The sequence below is a fragment of the Coccidioides immitis genome (assembly GCF_000149335.2).
Source record: "Coccidioides immitis RS genomic scaffold supercont3.1, whole genome shotgun sequence".
NCBI lineage: Eukaryota > Fungi > Ascomycota > Eurotiomycetes > Onygenales > Onygenaceae > Coccidioides > Coccidioides immitis.
Genome location: NW_004504310.1, coordinates 8,169,668 through 8,185,394, shown reverse-complemented (window position 1 = coordinate 8,185,394; position 15,727 = coordinate 8,169,668). Strand labels below are relative to the sequence as shown.

Sequence of the window (15,727 nt, the reverse complement as noted above, 5' to 3'; positions counted from 1 at the left end):
CACACGCGCGCGCGCGCAAGCAGCCCTTCAAAACATGAAACGAGACCGAAAAGCCAGACCCGGCCCACCAGTTGATCCCCTTGGAAAACACCGCAATCCCTCAGTGGAACATGCATGATCCTTTCTTTTACCCGTACACACAAGCCACCGCGCCGTCCCTCAATGATGCATCAAAAGTAAACGCAGAAATAGGGTGTCATCATCATCAGGCTCGACGAAGCTGCTTCATCGTAGCCTACCAGACATGAGTAATTACAATGAAAAGTATTTTCTTTTTTTTAAAAAAAAAAAAAGAAAGAAAAGAAAGAAAAGAAAAGAAAAGAAAAGAAAAGAAAAGAAAAGAAAAAAGAAAAGGAAAAGGAAAAGAAAAAGGAAAAGAGGGAAAGAAAAGTTGCTCTCGAGACTTAAATGTAGTTATTGCTCTCATGCATTCTGCTTGAACGCCCTTCCTGCGTCTGCCAGCGGCTTGCCCGGCCGGCTCTGGTGGGCTCGCACAAATTCAAGATTGACCGCCAGGTCCTTGGCCATCGGGTCCAGGTCCTGCTCTGGAAGCCGCGTCGCCATCGCGACCAGCTTCCGGTGCACGTTGAGCCTCGCGTCCGGTCCCGCGTCTGCACGGTGCGACATCATGCTCTCTGTGCCGTTCTTGCGCGCCATCTCCGCCTGCGCGATCTTGCGGATCAGCTCGATCTTCTGTGCCAGTTCGTTCTCCTTCTCCGAAGACGGTGGTGCAGCAGCTGTAGCAGCAGCAGCAGTGGTGGTGGTGGTGGTGGTAGCGGCGCCGTCTAACCTTTCTGGCTTGTTGTTCTCCGTCTCCGGTGGTGCGATATTGCCGCCGTGGGGCCCAATCCGCTTGCTCAGCGTGAGTTCCTGCGTACCCTCCAGGAGCGACGCGTACTTTTGCTTTGCACCATCGTGTCGGGAGACCAGGTCCTCAAACGGTACCGATTCGGCCTCCTTCGACAACGTGTCCGTCTTGTCCTTGCGGATGGTCTCGCGTTCGGCTTCCAGCTGCTCGTAGATCTCTCTTGGATGACTCTTGCCGTCAAAGCTCTGGGGACGCGACTTTACCTCGCCGTAGGCCTGGGTAAGTTTGCCGTTTGCATCGTCCATTATCGCGCTTATCTTCTTGAGCAGCGCCGCCGCGACCGGATTCTTGCAGGACAGCTGACACTGCGCCATGTTCTCCCCCCCCCTTTCGATGACGCCGCCAATGTCGCCCTCGTGGACGCTGTGTTGGGTTGCAGATGATGGACGGTGCGGGTAATCCCTCGGGACCTGCTGCTGCTGGATCATCATCATCACCTCGTTCGCCGTCTCTCCATGTTTATTTGGAAGATTGCCGGCTTCCGGGCAGTTTTTCAGTAAGATCTCAGCGAGTCGATAGCAGCCGTTCTTGGCAGCGGTGAGAGCCGCCGTGTCCCCGTAGGAATCCTGGGAGGCGAGCAGCAACCCCACCTCATGCTGCGGATACATCTCGGAGAGCTTTGCAATCAGGACCTGGCAGTAGTAGCGCGAGCTTCTCCATTTTCCTTTGCTTTTCGTAGCGACGGCCAGGTGGTTGAAGACCGTGGCGCCGAACCAATCTCGAAAGCTGATTGTGTTCTTGAGGATCTCTGCAAGCTCCGGCATCGTTCGCTTTTCGTAATTATTAGTAAACAGGACAGCACGAACGAGAGGAGTCTCGTCATTACGCGTAAGACCGCAGGTATTAGCTCCCCGCATAATAAGATCTTTTACCACATCCAAGGATCCCATGGCGCACGCCCAGTGCAAGGCAGTGTTCCCCTGGTCGTCGATTGGGCGGTCGGGTTGAAAGTTCTGCGGAGGGATAGGCGGCTGGGCGGCTCCCCGAGCGGGTGCATCGCCAACGGTCATGAAGTAGTCCAAGAGCTCGTCGCCGTACATGATGTGCTGCTGCTCTGCCACCGTCAATGCGCTAAGGTCCCTATCCTGTTTGCGCTTCCGAGGATGGGTCGGATGCTGAGACACCTGTGCAATGTCTTCTTCTGCCAGCACCGAGGACGACTCACGGCTGGCCTGGTCAACAGATTCTTGGTCGTTGAATGACTGCGGTATCTGAGAATATGCGTCTTCAGAGTGCACAAAGCTTGCCGCGGGAGGCGCACGGGTGTTCATAGAAGCGAAAGACGACGCCCGGCCACCTCTTCGGCCTGAAGCCCCCGTCCTTTGAGCCTTGGGCCTCGAAGAAACCGCCGTCGTGTGCTTCGGAGCGGGAGGAGGGGTCCTGTCACCAGGGACGAAATCAAAAATGGGGAGTAGCTGATCGAGCACCTTGTTTCTTTCGGCGACAGCACGCCCATCGGCGAGAGGCACCCATGTTCCTAGACGCCAATTTTCAGCTCCAACTCAAAGGATAACCATGGACGGCTGGCAGCCGAAAGATAAAAAATTACCCTGGTACTTCCCGTAGCCTCCTTGGATCTTTTCGTGTGTGCCTTTCTGCACTTCCCTCTCGAGGATACGAGTACGCGACGGCTTGTCCAGGCCGGCAACTTTCAGAATATGAGTGGCATTGATCCAGTCATCATGACGGCGTCGCATCACACTGTCCGACCCCACTTTGAATTCGTAAACCGGAACCTGCGTATGCCATGTTGTCAGCGACTGAAATTGAGTGTGCCAGGAAAAAGGAAAACAAAAGAATAAGGAGAATTGCGGCTGTATTGCGTGAATTTGTGAAATAAACTTACCCCACTATAAGTAGCAGAGTAGATCTGAGTGTCAATACCAGAATCCATGGTCGCCATGGCGGCGATGGGCCGAGCGGTCTTTTGCTCTCTCCGGCTGTCAACAAACGACGCTTGGTAAGAATGGCTGTGTGCAACAGATAACTAACTATCTGGAGCCCCCAGCTTGCTCAACAAGATGCCATGCAGAAAATAATGCTAGCAACTCTGAATCCCTCCCAACAACTTGCCTTCACCACATCCAGAGAGGGCAAAAAGAAGTGAAAGACGAAACGCGATCGTGCACCCAGCAAACACGCGCGCGTTAAGTGGAACACTTCGGATAAACCGGCCTCCGAAGCTCCGGAAACCCAGTCGCAACCTCATGACACAAGACTTGTCCGGCTCTGCGATTCTCGGAACACTTTTGATTTCTCGTGAGAGGAAATTGAACTGGGACGAGATCAATATGACGCTCAAGGAACTTGTTACTGGCGATGCCAGCCGTGAGTTACTCCGATCAATTGACTTCCATAATAGCGACGCATGGGGGTTTTGGTGCTAACCGTTTTCTGCAGAGCCGACGGCTGCCACTCGGGAAGAGATGTCGAATGCTCGCCTCCCTATTGCCTTCAGAGATAGCTGTGCACATCTACTGATACCGCTCAACCGATGCCGAGTTCAGGAATATTATTTGCCATGGAAATGCGAGGTACGACGTAGTCCACGGAGGACCGAAATTCTGCGTTCCCGGGAAGACATCCGCAGCGGAACGAGGGTTTTGATACCGGATCATAACATAATGCTAACGGGAAAACGGTAGAATGAGAGACATTCCTACGAGAAATGCCAATACGAGGAGTTCAAGAAGCGGGTCGCAAAGATGGATGAGCTACGGGCGGCCAAGGGGGGAGCGAGAAGCAATTGATCGGATACTCCCACGGGTTATACATACAACGTTGCATGGGAAAGCCTGCAGACTAGGCTAAATGTATTTATCTCCGGGGATTTTCAAGGAAACGACAAAAACAAAAACATTGTACCGGCTATGTGGATCAATTGAATGTATAGACAGTCCAGACCATCCATTGTTTCCAGTTCGCAATGATTCTGCGCTCCTTCTTTGGCCAATTTCTTCCGTCATCGAGTACTCGGGGCACAAAGAAACAAGAGTAAAAGAGGACAGGAGAAAGGGAAATGAACTGGGTAGACAGCTCGGCATGGAGACAGGCCAACTGATGCTAGGAGAGTCCTATCCAAAAAAAAAAAAAAAAAAAAAAAAAAAAGAAAAAAAAAGAAAAGAAAAAGAAAAAGAAAAAAGAAAAAAGTTCAAACAAGCCATGCGACCCGGAAAACCTGGGTTGTCATCTACGTCGATTGTCCGGGGTCTGGGAACCCCCCAATTCCCTCATATCACTTCACCAACAAAGTGAATGCTTCGCAATTCAAGGGAGACCATATTCTGCAGTTGTGAAGGTAAATTCATCATCTTCAGCAGCCCGGAGGGCGCAGTTGATCGTAAGATACGTGACTCGGAGAACTAGGATACCTCAGGCCGCTGCAGTGCTTCAAAATCCCAGCTTTCGTATCTCAACTACTCCGTATAGAGAATACTCTCCTAAAAAGGGCAAGGCACCAGATCACTGTGCCTTTGGTGTCTGCTGTCCAACTTCATAAAACTGAATGCACGAATGAGTTGATAGTATAGGTTGTTTTTCCCTGATACCTATAGGCTCGCGCGTGTGTATTCAGAGCATAAGTGAGCTGTGGAGTTTATAGAGTTTGCTGAGCCTCTTCAAGGGAACTCATCCCACACCCCTGAAGAGGTGATGATGGGATGAGGCATCACCTTGGTTAATTCACCGACGACTCGAATGAAACTTGGCTTGTTGTTCTTCTTATCCCTTAACAGATTGACGCGAATTCTCCATCATCAAATCTCATTCCTTGAGGCAATGAGGCCTCTCGGTCATAGTTTTTGCTTGTGGATGATCGAATATCAGAGATGGCCTTCGAAGAACATGAGCCAACCAGGGATCGACAGCATGGCGGAGAATGTCCTGCCGGGTTGCCTTTCGGACCCCAGTCACTGTGTAACAACACGACAGAGAAAGTCCTCGCACAGAGCCAACTAAGCTCTTCATGCGTGATTCCGCGCGGCTGAACTAAAAACAGGATACCGACCCAGCCACGGTGATCTGCCAGTGAATTACGAATCCGCGTCGGGACAGCGATAAAATACATATTTCATTCTGCGGCGACCCTGTTCGTGACTATGCATCCACATTGTAGTCCAAAGGCTTCCCTTCTCGAATGTCAGAGAAACTTCTTTCACACCATCTTGATCCCGAATATATGATCCCGTTGCAAGATTTCAGCGTAAACGAGGGCCCCGCGTCCGCAGATACCAGGGAGCATCACAGGTAAGGATTTGACTTGGTCACCCAAGATGTTGTTTCCCCGACTCATTGCTCGCAGGAGTCCAGAAAATTCCGACCTCTTGGGAGACCGTATAGCGTCGCTTGAAGCCCTGGACAGTGACGATGACGATGACACGCTGGAAAAGTGTGCCGAACGACGAAAGGTGGTCCTTGCCCGGAGTCGCCCCAAGGCACTTTGGCACTTCCTCTTATTCCATGCCGTTCCGCTGGGGGTGGCTCTGTTTCTCATCGTCTTTAATATCAAGACGTACTTTTATGGCACTGATGGGTCAACGGTTAACCTGCTCCAATTTGCGGCTAAGGCCCATGAGGTCCTCATGCAGGCCTCGATCTTGACGGTCATGATTGCCTACATCCAGTACCTCCTGACAAACAAATTCGCCATTCCCTTCGGTGCAATTTTCTCCGTGTATCACATCGGTAACATTGCGTACCTGATGTCCCCCGAGTTCTTCGCCTCCCTGACAACTCCTTGGCTGTCCGTGGCAATGAAGATTGTCTTTCTGTTATTTATTCCGTTTAGCATCGCACTGGCGAGTGCTGTTGGCCCGTCAAGCGCCATTGCTATGCTGCCTAGGTTTGGGAACTACACCTTGCCGGATTACACGGACCTGGCATTGAACCTTACCTCCGCGGAGCTGTATCCCGATGTTATTGATAAGACCTTATCAGTTGGTCAGATTCTGCTCGAAATCCTCCTCACGGCCGGTCTTTTTCGCTAACATGCTTTTGTAGGATTCGCTGCTGCTGGCTGGGGTGATATTTACAATCTTCCAGTTATAGGACTAACGGACAACATAAAAACGGGTCTGCAACGCGATCATCAGAACGGCCCAACCAACATTATGCCCCCACTGCATTCTGTTTTGCGTCCAGCTATGGATCGGACTATGTATGTCCAGTACGCGCCTAATGGCACTCTAGCTACTGTACAACACATCCCAGTATCACTCGCTCTCGCAGAAGCAGCAAAAAAAGCGCTGGACAACTGGGATCATGGTACGAAGATAGAGACCAGTGTCAGAATGCCACAGCCTTATGTAAGTGTTTTGTGCGAACTTAATGCCATAAAAGGTGAAAACGACACGAGACCCATCCAATTCCCTGACACCTACATTGCGCCCCTCGTGGGCAAGCATGCGCCAGGGTCCATGCCTCGCCTTAACCCAACCGACGTGATTAATTATACGGATATCACAAGAAAAGAACTTTGGGAGGCAGCAAAAAAAGATATCCATGGCCAGATGATCTGGGTTGATGATATCAAGGTGACAAGGCCGGTCTCGACTCGGCCTCTAGGAGTAATTGTTGTGCATTCGGAGTTCTGCGAGATAGATGAGCCATTTCTCACCACGTCTGCATGCTTGATCGGATCAACATGGGCAAACACAACATCTTCCTTAGAATTCGGTTACGAACGAGATATTTTGCTATCACGTCAAATCAAGAGCTCCCTCTCGACGGCGTCGCTCGCTACCCTACCCTCGTGGTCTAGATCCCCTATCTCCCTCTCCAAGTCATGGGCTGAAAGCCTCAATCCCACTACCAAAGTTCAGAACCAAACAGTAGCCGATAACCTTCTTCAAGCGATGCCTATAACCCCCAATATATGTCCAACTGGCGGTAACTATTCCCTCGAATATGAACACGAGACGGGAGGGGCCATTCTTACTTCCTACGGTCGACCGTTTATGCATGAAGCCCTCGTTGCGTCAATGATTGTGAGTGGGTTATCAGGCGCCGCTGGGCCGGCGCAGCTCGGAAACCTAACGTTCAATAGTGAGAGCAAGAAGTGGACTTGGAAATATGAGGATCTGGGTATACCCTGGGAGACAGTAAGCATGGAGCTGTCGGAGCCTCCCGGGGTTCAGTTTATCTTTGGAAGCCAGGCTCCGGGCTACGTATGGAACACGACAGGCACCTCTACCAAACTCTCCATCTGCGTGCTGTCGATTTACTGCTTATATACCGTTGCGTATGTACTCTACACATTCTTCTCAGGCCGCAGCTCGCGAGCATGGGCAACGACGTCGGAACTCACGGCTCTTGCGATGAATTCCACGCCAACCAGCGTACTGGACAACACGAGCGCCGGTATCGCCAATACAGACACATTTAAACACCATATTAGTGTTCAAGAGGTGGAGGCAAATCGTCGCCTAGAGCTGATTTTCAACCAGGACAAGGCCGACAGGGGGCCACTAAGAAGAGTTGGTGTGGGCAAATATTATTGATTGGCAGGCCTGATCTGTTCGATTTGCAAAAACTATTCTATGGCTACATTGCGTTGGGGCGGCATTTTTATTTTGTTTCTTTGATGAAGCTTTATATCCTCTTTATTTCATGACCGTTTTAAACATTTCGTTGCATACAGCTAGCCACCCACTGGCCTTCTTTGCGAAGAGCCAAAAAAAAGGTATAATAAATCCAGACCCATCCATACCTGAATAATCCTAAGCCAACCTTCCGTGAGTGGGACGATGGAAGATGGCCGAGTTGGTCCACATTTTGGCCGTTCTCAAGGAAAAGTGGTCTCCACACTGGACGGGACCCTTGAGAGTGCATGGAGTATCCGTAAAGCTTTTGGATCACCTTCTCGGATCCAATTTTCCCTCATCAAGCAAATCCCCAAAACAGGCCAAAAACGCTCACGGGAATTTTAAATATATCAAAATTCTCCCCCTTTGCCAGCCAAGAGCAATGTCCAACTCTCGAATCCATAAATTGTGGGGTTTTTCGGGCCGGCCCGCGTGAAAATCGGTGGGCCAACCGCTTTTTGCACCGAAAGCAGCGTACTCCGGGCACCCTCCATCATTTGCATCGAATTTTTGCTGCCTCTCATTGCTTCAAGGCAGAGCAACAAGATACCTTCGCAGCCAAAGTGGCGAAGCGAGGCCACGCATATTGAAGACGATTGGAAGGCATGCTAAGTACACTTCGACCGTTCCAACATTATTTACTACGACAGGGGGTTGATGATGATGTGGAATTGGTTGTTGGAGGAAGTGCGTGTGACAGATCGCGCAATGTATCAAAGAAGCTCTACAGGGTAACTCAACGCATTTTTATCGCTAATAATGCGGCTTCCCATCAGGGGTGCCTTCTAGCATGATGGTATGCGTAGCTCCGTACATGTACAGTGTAGCAGGAGTTGTGTCTGTATCGTCTACCATGTGCAAAGTGCCCTGGTTCCATGGTAGGAAGTCAACGGACACAGTCCTGGGTCTCTGCCCAACATCTTAACACGATACCAGCTACGCGAAATCAAGTTCCGTCGGAAATATCGCAAAGGCCTCGTAAGATTCGCCCAAGTGAATATCAACCTGTCGCGTCACAAGTGCGCCTTTAAGACCTGTACGCGGTAAATTCTTCCGTTCACACGTAAAGTCGTCGCGCAGCCTGGAAATCTGAGGATTGCTATATGAAGCATGCTGTGGGCAGGCGGTTGGCGGTTGGGAAAGCAGGTCGAAAAGCAATCTAGCCCGCAATGGTAAATGCTGGATTTATCCCGACGCGTCAATCTAGCGCTACTTGGCAGTGCGTCTTTGGATGGCGCGGCGAAGGTTTAAAGAGGCGTTTTGGTGGGATTGCTGAAACCTTGATATCTGACACACGTCGGTATTCTCGCCTCTGCGATCAGACAGCAAAGTGGAGCTCGAATATTGAAGAGAATCGTTAATTACATACTGTCTTTCACTTTTCGCCATCGCAGTAAATGGGGAATTGGGTGTCATTATTTTCCAAATAATAAAAAGAAATTTGGGAAGGAAACGGAGTGGGAATCGAGAGACGCGTGAAAATATGCCCTTTCAGCTTCAAGAATTCTGTGGCCTCTGTCCATATACGACATAGTATTGGGAGTAGATGTGGAGACTTCTGTCCATAAGTTCCTTCCTAACCCCAACCAAGAGAACCTGGATTCGATTAACATCCCAGTTCAAGACCTTCGTGAAAAGAGCCAGTGAGTAGGCCTCTAGGGCTTCCAGCATCATCGCCTGTTGATATCGTCCCAGCTCTTTGAGTTTTTTATCCTTGGCCCAAGGCGAAAATGGAACCTGTGGTCAAAAGATTAGCTCGCAAGCCACACGTGGAATCCATGTATACGTCCTGATAGTAACGGAACTTACCTTGTAGATCTCCTCGGTCACATTTTCAAATCCAGTGTCGATAAACCATTGTTTGTAGTTCTTTGATACCCCCATAGGTTTGCCAAACTTAGCACTTGCATCGATCAGGTGGTCGCGCCATTCCAGGATGTTTGGGGCCTTGTTGATGGTGTCGTCGTCGCCAAAAACCCCCACCGTCGCGTCCGCGACCTCAAACCAGCCTCCGGGTCGAAGGTTGTCCTTGGCTTGGCGGAATAGACGCTTATAATCTTTGGCGCTGCCTTCGATGCTCCGGGCATGGATGAAATCGAACGGGTCCCTGAAATTCCAGGTTGCCTCAAAGTCATCAATTTCAAATTTGCAATTTGTTGGGATCCTATTAGAGCTGGTTAAGGCCATGCTTCTCCCGGGATTGGTCAAAAGGAAGAGGCAATCATACCATGATGGCTGGATGGGGCTTAGATCGATCCCTGGCAAACAGCAAGTTAATCATTCAGGTTGTGAAGAAGGGGCCAGAAGACGGTGGCAACAGACCTGTCACGACAGCTTCGGGGAGTTTACTAAGAAGTACAGTTTAATATTCAAACGTCAGACACTTGATTGTAAGGGGTGACCATACTCAGCGACATCAATTGCCCAACTTCCAGTGCCGGTTCCAAGGTCCAAGATTTTGGATGTACCTGGTGGAATTGGGGCGCGGTAAAGCTCTCCTCCTAGGATCATGTTGTAGATGTGATGTTGCTGTGAAAGAAAAGAGAAGGGGGGGAATAAAATGGTGAGTAACCAGAATGCGCTCTGAACGAATCCCAGGGATGGAAGAGGCGACTTACTAGATCGAGCCGGTCTTGTTCTCTCTCATCATTTGGCTGGGGAAGGTCAGCAAGATCTGTTCACACGCCCATGAGGAGCGAATGTGAAGGGAAGAGTGTCTTTCTTACAATGACATATGATCCTTCTCTGTAGGCGTGGTATCGTCTTCCATTCTACAGACACTTGCCTTAGTTTCGATGTGAACCAGGGCCAACAGAACACAGACTAACTTCATATCTGCTTGCATGTTAGAGGTTGATCTATCAAGTCCAAAGAAATATCTTACTTGTGGCCCAGAATACTTGAAGTGAGCGAGGCTGTGCTGCTCTCAAACCTATGATGGGAAGGAGCTTGAGTCTCACTGTAGACCCGGCGGGATCTTCCAATCCGATGCACTTACGAGGCAGCATCCGAGTCTCCATCATAGAGGTCGTGGTCATCCTGTGTCGGAGGTCAGTAACAGCATGATTGTATTTGGTAGGAGATGACAGGGGCGTACTGACTGCCGGGACGATGGCAGGTTGTTGCGGTGAAGCCTCGGGCGGCTCGCGGGTCGACGAGGTCGTCGCAGCGGGCTCCTGTGCCATCTTCTCGATATCGACTCAAGCTGGCAAGAGTACCAATCTCTGCGAGGAATATTACTGTGTATGGATTCGGTGGATATATGGCCCTATCTCCCGGATGATGTTGTTGAGAGTGGACAGGAAATCGCTTTGACTGGGAAAAATCTGTGAATATACGTAGTATTATTAAATGCCAAAAAGAGGCGATTTTTCGCTGGTAAAAAAAAGCCAAATAATAGGACGAGTTAATTATTGGTTTGATGGGCAAGGGAATATTGACTATTATCGGCGACCAGGCAAAATGCCGCTCTCGTCACCTGTTCCTCGTTACGGGAGGGTTGTTTAGCGCGCCGATAGCGCCCAATGGCAGTTGACAGCCAAGGGGCGAGCTGCAGCGCATCGGGGGGGGGAAAGAAGAACTGAGGAGGAGGAGGGGGCGAGCGGTGGGCCCCGGAAGCGGCGTTCTGCGCACCGGACTCGCTAGGCTCCGGAGGCACGCTTGACGCTACTGGCGCGGAAGGGATCCCCGGAGCGTTGCCCCCCTCCACACACCCCCAAAAGGCCCCAGCGACAGCCCCTAGTCAGCTCCTTGCGTCGTTCGAAGGCCTTAAGGACCGCTCGGCCCGGGGGGCCGTTTGGTTTGGCAGCAATCCCACCTCTAAACCCGGGTGTCCGCGTTTTCCCCTTTTTTGAGGCTCGCAGCTTGACGGAACAAATGAGTTACAGCACATATGAGTGCACATACATATAAGCGTCCAGACCACCAGCAAGACCACGTATTGACTTGGGGAACTACTCTGTAGTTGGACAGTACTCCCGTGTATGCAGGAGGACAGCGACCCTCCATCGCAGAAGAGCGATTGCCGACCTGGCACGGTCTCGATGACACGCATCCTCCCCCCGCATTGGTTGACGCCGGCCACCACTCGGCTCCCTCCCTCACACTCACCCTCTCCTCACCCTCATCCTCTCATCCCATCTCTCTCCCTCGCCGGCAGAGCAGCCAACCTCCCCGTCGCCCGCAAACCCAGACCTCACTGGGCACGCCACATGTGTCACGTGATGATATGATAGAGTTACGAGCCGCGCGCGGGCGCCTTGAATTCCCCGCGCTCTGATTGGCCTAGCTTTTTGAGTTTTGCGCTGTTTGTCTTCGCTTGCGCCACTCTCAGGCTGCTGCTGCTTAGTCACCTGCTGCTCTCCAACTTCAGAAGTGAGTTTTGTTAGCGCGTTGTCGACCAATACAACCCGCTCTTCTCCACCCCAGATCCTCCCAAAATAAGGTCCTTGCAGGAAAGACGGGCTATCAACGGAGCCGGTCCAAGGGCGAACGCTCAATCCTCTCTCACATCCGAAAGCATGCTTGTTCGTGTTGACACAGGTTTCGACTTCACACCCGGGCCTCGGGTTCAAATCTCCTCCGGTCTCGGTGTACATACAACCATACTATCCCATGTCGAGTCCAGGGTCATCCGGAGCTCGAAATAATGGCTGGGCAGCGCGTGTTCGTTGCTGGGGATCGGCATCCTCCCTCCCCCCAGCCGACTGAGACGTGCGAAGCGTGTTGGCGCTCGATGCATGACTCGCCAGGCTAAACAGGCGCTCGCAGCCACCACGCTCTTCCAAGCGAGCCCGAGTTGCTTCACGCATCCAAACACCGTGTCCGAGCATCGTCGCCAAGAACCGTCGCTCGCATTTGGCCGTCACACTCGTCGTGAAATGGCTGGAATTCAAACACTTAACCAAATTGAAAATGATCTGTCTCGCCGTCTCCGCCTGCCGACTGGCGACGTGGAAGCCAAATGAGCCCTACACACGAAGATGAGAGGCGATCTCCATGGCATTCAACCTGCCCCAATCTTCTTGCATACGTTTCACACGCAAGAGATAGTGTAGACGAACCCTGCACGGCTTCTCCCTCCCCTATGACGCTTATACACTGAATGCACCAGTGACATCCGTTTCCATTCTGTAGAGAACCATGTCCTCGGTACGGAGAATGGGGGATTGTTGATATTTCTGAGATTCCGTGACAAAAGGCAACTTGGCCCCGTCCTCCGCATACATAGTTTGCGAGCCTTAGCGAGCGGGGCTGCGGCTTTAATTTCACGGCTGGATCACTTCGCTCCGTGATTATATTTTTCTCATTGGCCGATTCTTCCCAGCGAGTCAAGCGACCTGCCTCTGCACACTGGTCTGCAAACTCCGCTGACGGGCCATCCTTTTTTTAGTTTTTCATTTTAAGGTTGACTGTCAAGAGTTTCTGGAGTGTTTGGTGGAGCCGCGAGTTGGATAGAAAAAGGCACTTCAAACCCAGCTGCTGCGACAAACAGCTCCTGTTTAACTTCGTTCTCCCAGTTTTGCTAAAATCGACAGGGGGTTTGACGCAGGATGGAGGCTCTACCGCTGATAAAGGAACATCCATTTTTGACCGCCACAGCGGCATACCTCGTGTATGTGACAGCGGTGGTTGTCTATCGGCTGTGGCTCTCCCCTTTATCCAAGTTCCCGGGACCTAAGCTCGCCGCAGCCACTCGGTGGTACGAGTTTTACTATGATGCCATATGTCACGGAAAATATACCTTTGAGATCATAAAAATGCACGAAAAATATGGTCCGTGTCTATCCATTTTTATTAAACCATCAGACAAAAACTAGTTATATCTTATCCGTTATCAATTTTTAGGCCCCATTGTTAGGATCAGCCCTCATGAACTTCACATCAACGACCCGGAGTACTACGATGTTCTGTACTCACGAGATAGCCCGAGAGACAAGTACTCGTACTACACGGGTCAGTTCGGTACGCCGATGGCAGCTATCTCCACGATAAGCCACGCCCATCATCGTCTTCGCCGTTCAAACATGAACCCGTATTTCTCCATGGCTCGGATTCGAAAGCTGGAACCGGCCATCCAGATTCTTGTAGACAAGCTTTGCAATCGCTTAAAGGAATTCAAGGGCACAGGAGTCCCGATTGTGGTGCAGTATCCGTACACCTGCTTTTCCACAGATGTCATATCAGATTACACTATGGGAACCGGCTTTCACTACCTGGACGAGCCCGATTTTATCCCCCACTGGAGCGAGACCCTGAGCGCCATCGCCAAGGCCACAGTCTTCTTCAAGCCGTATCCATGGTTGTTATACTGGCTCAAGGCTCTACCAGAGGGCTTGGTTGGCAGGGTCGATCCCGGCATGAATTTGTTCTTTGTTTTCCAACGCCGCTGCAAAGTTCTCATCAATTCAGTTATCAGGGAGCACAGCGAGCCCGACTATGAGGAGAAGCGAAAGTCATACGACCATCCGACTTTTTTCCACGACATACTCGACAGCAACCTTCCGCCCGAGGAGAAAGGTCCCGAACGACTAGCGCAAGAAATCCAAGGAGTTATCGGTGCTGGCTCCGAAACAGTTGCGAAAACACTTACGTGGCTGACTTACTATCTGCTTGAAAACAAGGATAAAATGGACAAGCTGCTTGAAGAACTGAACAGACTCGATCCAGATCGAACTGCGACTGTTGTGGACTTGGAGAAGATGCCGTACCTGGTAAGCTGTGCTGCAGCACCTGATTCGAAAGGAGGGCTTTCTGACTATGGACTATCAGACATCAGTAATGCTTGAAGCCCTTCGGTATGTTGGCGTCCTGTGTAACCCCTACTTTCCAGTATCCACTGATCAAGGTATAGGATTTCATATGGTGTTAGCTCTCGGCTGCAAAGAATTTGCCCCGATCGTGATCTCCAGTACAAGGAATGGTCTATTCCAGCAGGCGTAAGGTCACTCCGTCTGTTTAACTATATTTCCAGCTGCTTATCATCGAACCAGACTCCTGTGGGTATGACAAGCGTGATGATGCATCACAATGAAGATATTTTCCCAGATTCATACAATTTTGTCCCCGAGAGATGGCTTGACCCCGACCGACGAAAGTACCTGGAAAGATATCTCGTCGCATTCAGCAAAGGATCCCGCCAATGTGTTGGAATCAAGTACGTGTCTTCCCACGTTTCTTATTCGTCCAATACCTTCTAATCAACTTCCAACAGCCTGGCAAGAGCCGAACTTCTCCTTGCCATCTCCAAGATTTTCCGCGAACTGAAGTTTGAACTATTCGGGACCACTCGTGAGGATGTGACTCTGAAGCATGATCTTTTCCTCCCTTTCCCTAAAGTGGGTAGCAAGGGTGTGCGTGTGCTTGTTGTGGACTGAAGAATTATCTCTCTTTGTAAATATGACTTAGCTAGGCGTTTTGTTGTGAGATGTAGTCGGTGGGAGTAATCTTATGTAGATACCTACTCTTTATGATCCTTAACTATAATGGATATCCGGGGAAGAAGCTCAGAAGATGTGTACTCGCGTGGAGGTGAGAATGTGTGCACTGGAATCTCGGGAATTTTTTTGACTCGTTCATCCATTCTGAAGTGACTTTCGTGCACTGCTTCGGGTAATATAATTACGAATATCTTTATTCCCTTTTTTTTTTTTTTTTTTTTTTTTTTTCTGTTTCAGCAGGGCCTCTTCGGGTGGGAAGCGCGCAGCTTTCTTGAGGTTGTTGAACAAAAAAGGAACAGAAAAGAAAAGAAAGAAACCGCCGGAGCTCTCTGGTATTTGGAGGGTTTAACCAGTTGAACTTCAACGTCATCAGGGCGGCTCAGGTTATTATCTCGATATTCCCTTTTGTCCCGATGCTTTCAGGCTAGGATCGATCAAATTAATGAGGGAGTTTCCTGAGCCAAGGATAACTGGGAGCATCGAAGCGCAGACGCAAATGTCCCAACAGCACAATAGAGGCACCGCTGGATGTCGTGGTGATCGGGGTTTGTCAGCCGTCCCGGAAGATCGCCCTGCAGCCCACAGGGCCGATTCACACCATCTTTCTTATCGTCGTGCAGCGCCGACAAGGGTTGATTGGAGGGGCGGAAGTTTCATCATGCCGGCTTCAACCACCACCTTTATATGTCCCAACCCCGCCTTCATCTTAGCAGCGGCCTGCCACGAAGGTATTCATTCAAAAAGACATGGGAATCGCACGATGGACACCCTCAGCCTCTACCGGCCCGGACGATAGTTAAAAAAAATGCACGCCTTGTCTCGGGCGCTCCGTTCGTTTC

General features: G+C 50.6%; 6 protein-coding genes across 6 annotated transcripts; 3 read left to right on the top strand and 3 right to left on the bottom strand.

Moving 5' to 3' along the window:
• Nucleotides 1-2,942, bottom strand: CIMG_00075 (APSES transcription factor). The gene is made up of 3 exons (XM_001246303.2): nucleotides 2,715-2,942; nucleotides 2,418-2,604; nucleotides 1-2,345 (listed from the first exon to the last, which is right to left on the bottom strand). The coding sequence occupies exons 1-3, from the start codon at nucleotides 2,769-2,771 to the stop codon at nucleotides 424-426; spliced, it is 2,166 nt and encodes a 721-aa protein (XP_001246304.2). The 5' UTR covers nucleotides 2,772-2,942; the 3' UTR covers nucleotides 1-423.
• Nucleotides 2,943-3,075: 133 nt separating this feature from the next.
• On the top strand, nucleotides 3,076-3,793 carry CIMG_00076 (NADH-ubiquinone oxidoreductase B18 subunit; the record flags this gene model as incomplete). The annotated part of the gene is made up of 3 exons (XM_001246304.2): nucleotides 3,076-3,196; nucleotides 3,269-3,402; nucleotides 3,514-3,793. The coding sequence occupies 3 exons, from the start codon at nucleotides 3,076-3,078 to the stop codon at nucleotides 3,616-3,618; spliced, it is 360 nt and encodes a 119-aa protein (XP_001246305.1). The 3' UTR covers nucleotides 3,619-3,793.
• Nucleotides 3,794-5,003: 1,210 nt separating this feature from the next.
• Nucleotides 5,004-7,456, top strand: CIMG_00078 (uncharacterized protein; the record flags this gene model as incomplete). Its single annotated transcript, XM_001246306.2, has 3 exons — nucleotides 5,004-5,113; nucleotides 5,169-5,806; nucleotides 5,867-7,456. The coding sequence occupies 3 exons, from the start codon at nucleotides 5,004-5,006 to the stop codon at nucleotides 7,363-7,365; spliced, it is 2,247 nt and encodes a 748-aa protein (XP_001246307.1). The 3' UTR covers nucleotides 7,366-7,456.
• A 1,287-nt stretch (nucleotides 7,457-8,743) lies between these two features.
• Nucleotides 8,744-10,978, bottom strand: CIMG_00080 (TAM domain methyltransferase). The gene is made up of 11 exons (XM_001246308.2): nucleotides 10,551-10,978; nucleotides 10,448-10,488; nucleotides 10,334-10,381; nucleotides 10,278-10,284; nucleotides 10,176-10,220; nucleotides 10,068-10,103; nucleotides 9,857-9,978; nucleotides 9,772-9,797; nucleotides 9,677-9,707; nucleotides 9,259-9,613; nucleotides 8,744-9,186 (listed from the first exon to the last, which is right to left on the bottom strand). The coding sequence occupies exons 1-11, from the start codon at nucleotides 10,632-10,634 to the stop codon at nucleotides 8,947-8,949; spliced, it is 1,035 nt and encodes a 344-aa protein (XP_001246309.1). The 5' UTR covers nucleotides 10,635-10,978; the 3' UTR covers nucleotides 8,744-8,946.
• A 442-nt stretch (nucleotides 10,979-11,420) lies between these two features.
• CIMG_00082 (uncharacterized protein) lies at nucleotides 11,421-12,677 on the bottom strand (the record flags this gene model as incomplete). Its single annotated transcript, XM_001246310.2, has 2 exons — nucleotides 11,421-12,419; nucleotides 12,549-12,677. The coding sequence occupies 2 exons, from the start codon at nucleotides 12,675-12,677 to the stop codon at nucleotides 12,057-12,059; spliced, it is 492 nt and encodes a 163-aa protein (XP_001246311.2). The 3' UTR covers nucleotides 11,421-12,056.
• A 287-nt stretch (nucleotides 12,678-12,964) lies between these two features.
• Nucleotides 12,965-15,690, top strand: CIMG_00083 (cytochrome P450). Its single transcript, XM_001246311.2, has 6 exons — nucleotides 12,965-13,224; nucleotides 13,297-14,162; nucleotides 14,221-14,246; nucleotides 14,303-14,387; nucleotides 14,442-14,605; nucleotides 14,663-15,690. The coding sequence occupies exons 1-6, from the start codon at nucleotides 13,002-13,004 to the stop codon at nucleotides 14,823-14,825; spliced, it is 1,527 nt and encodes a 508-aa protein (XP_001246312.2). The 5' UTR covers nucleotides 12,965-13,001; the 3' UTR covers nucleotides 14,826-15,690.
• Nucleotides 15,691-15,727: the final 37 nt, after the last annotated feature.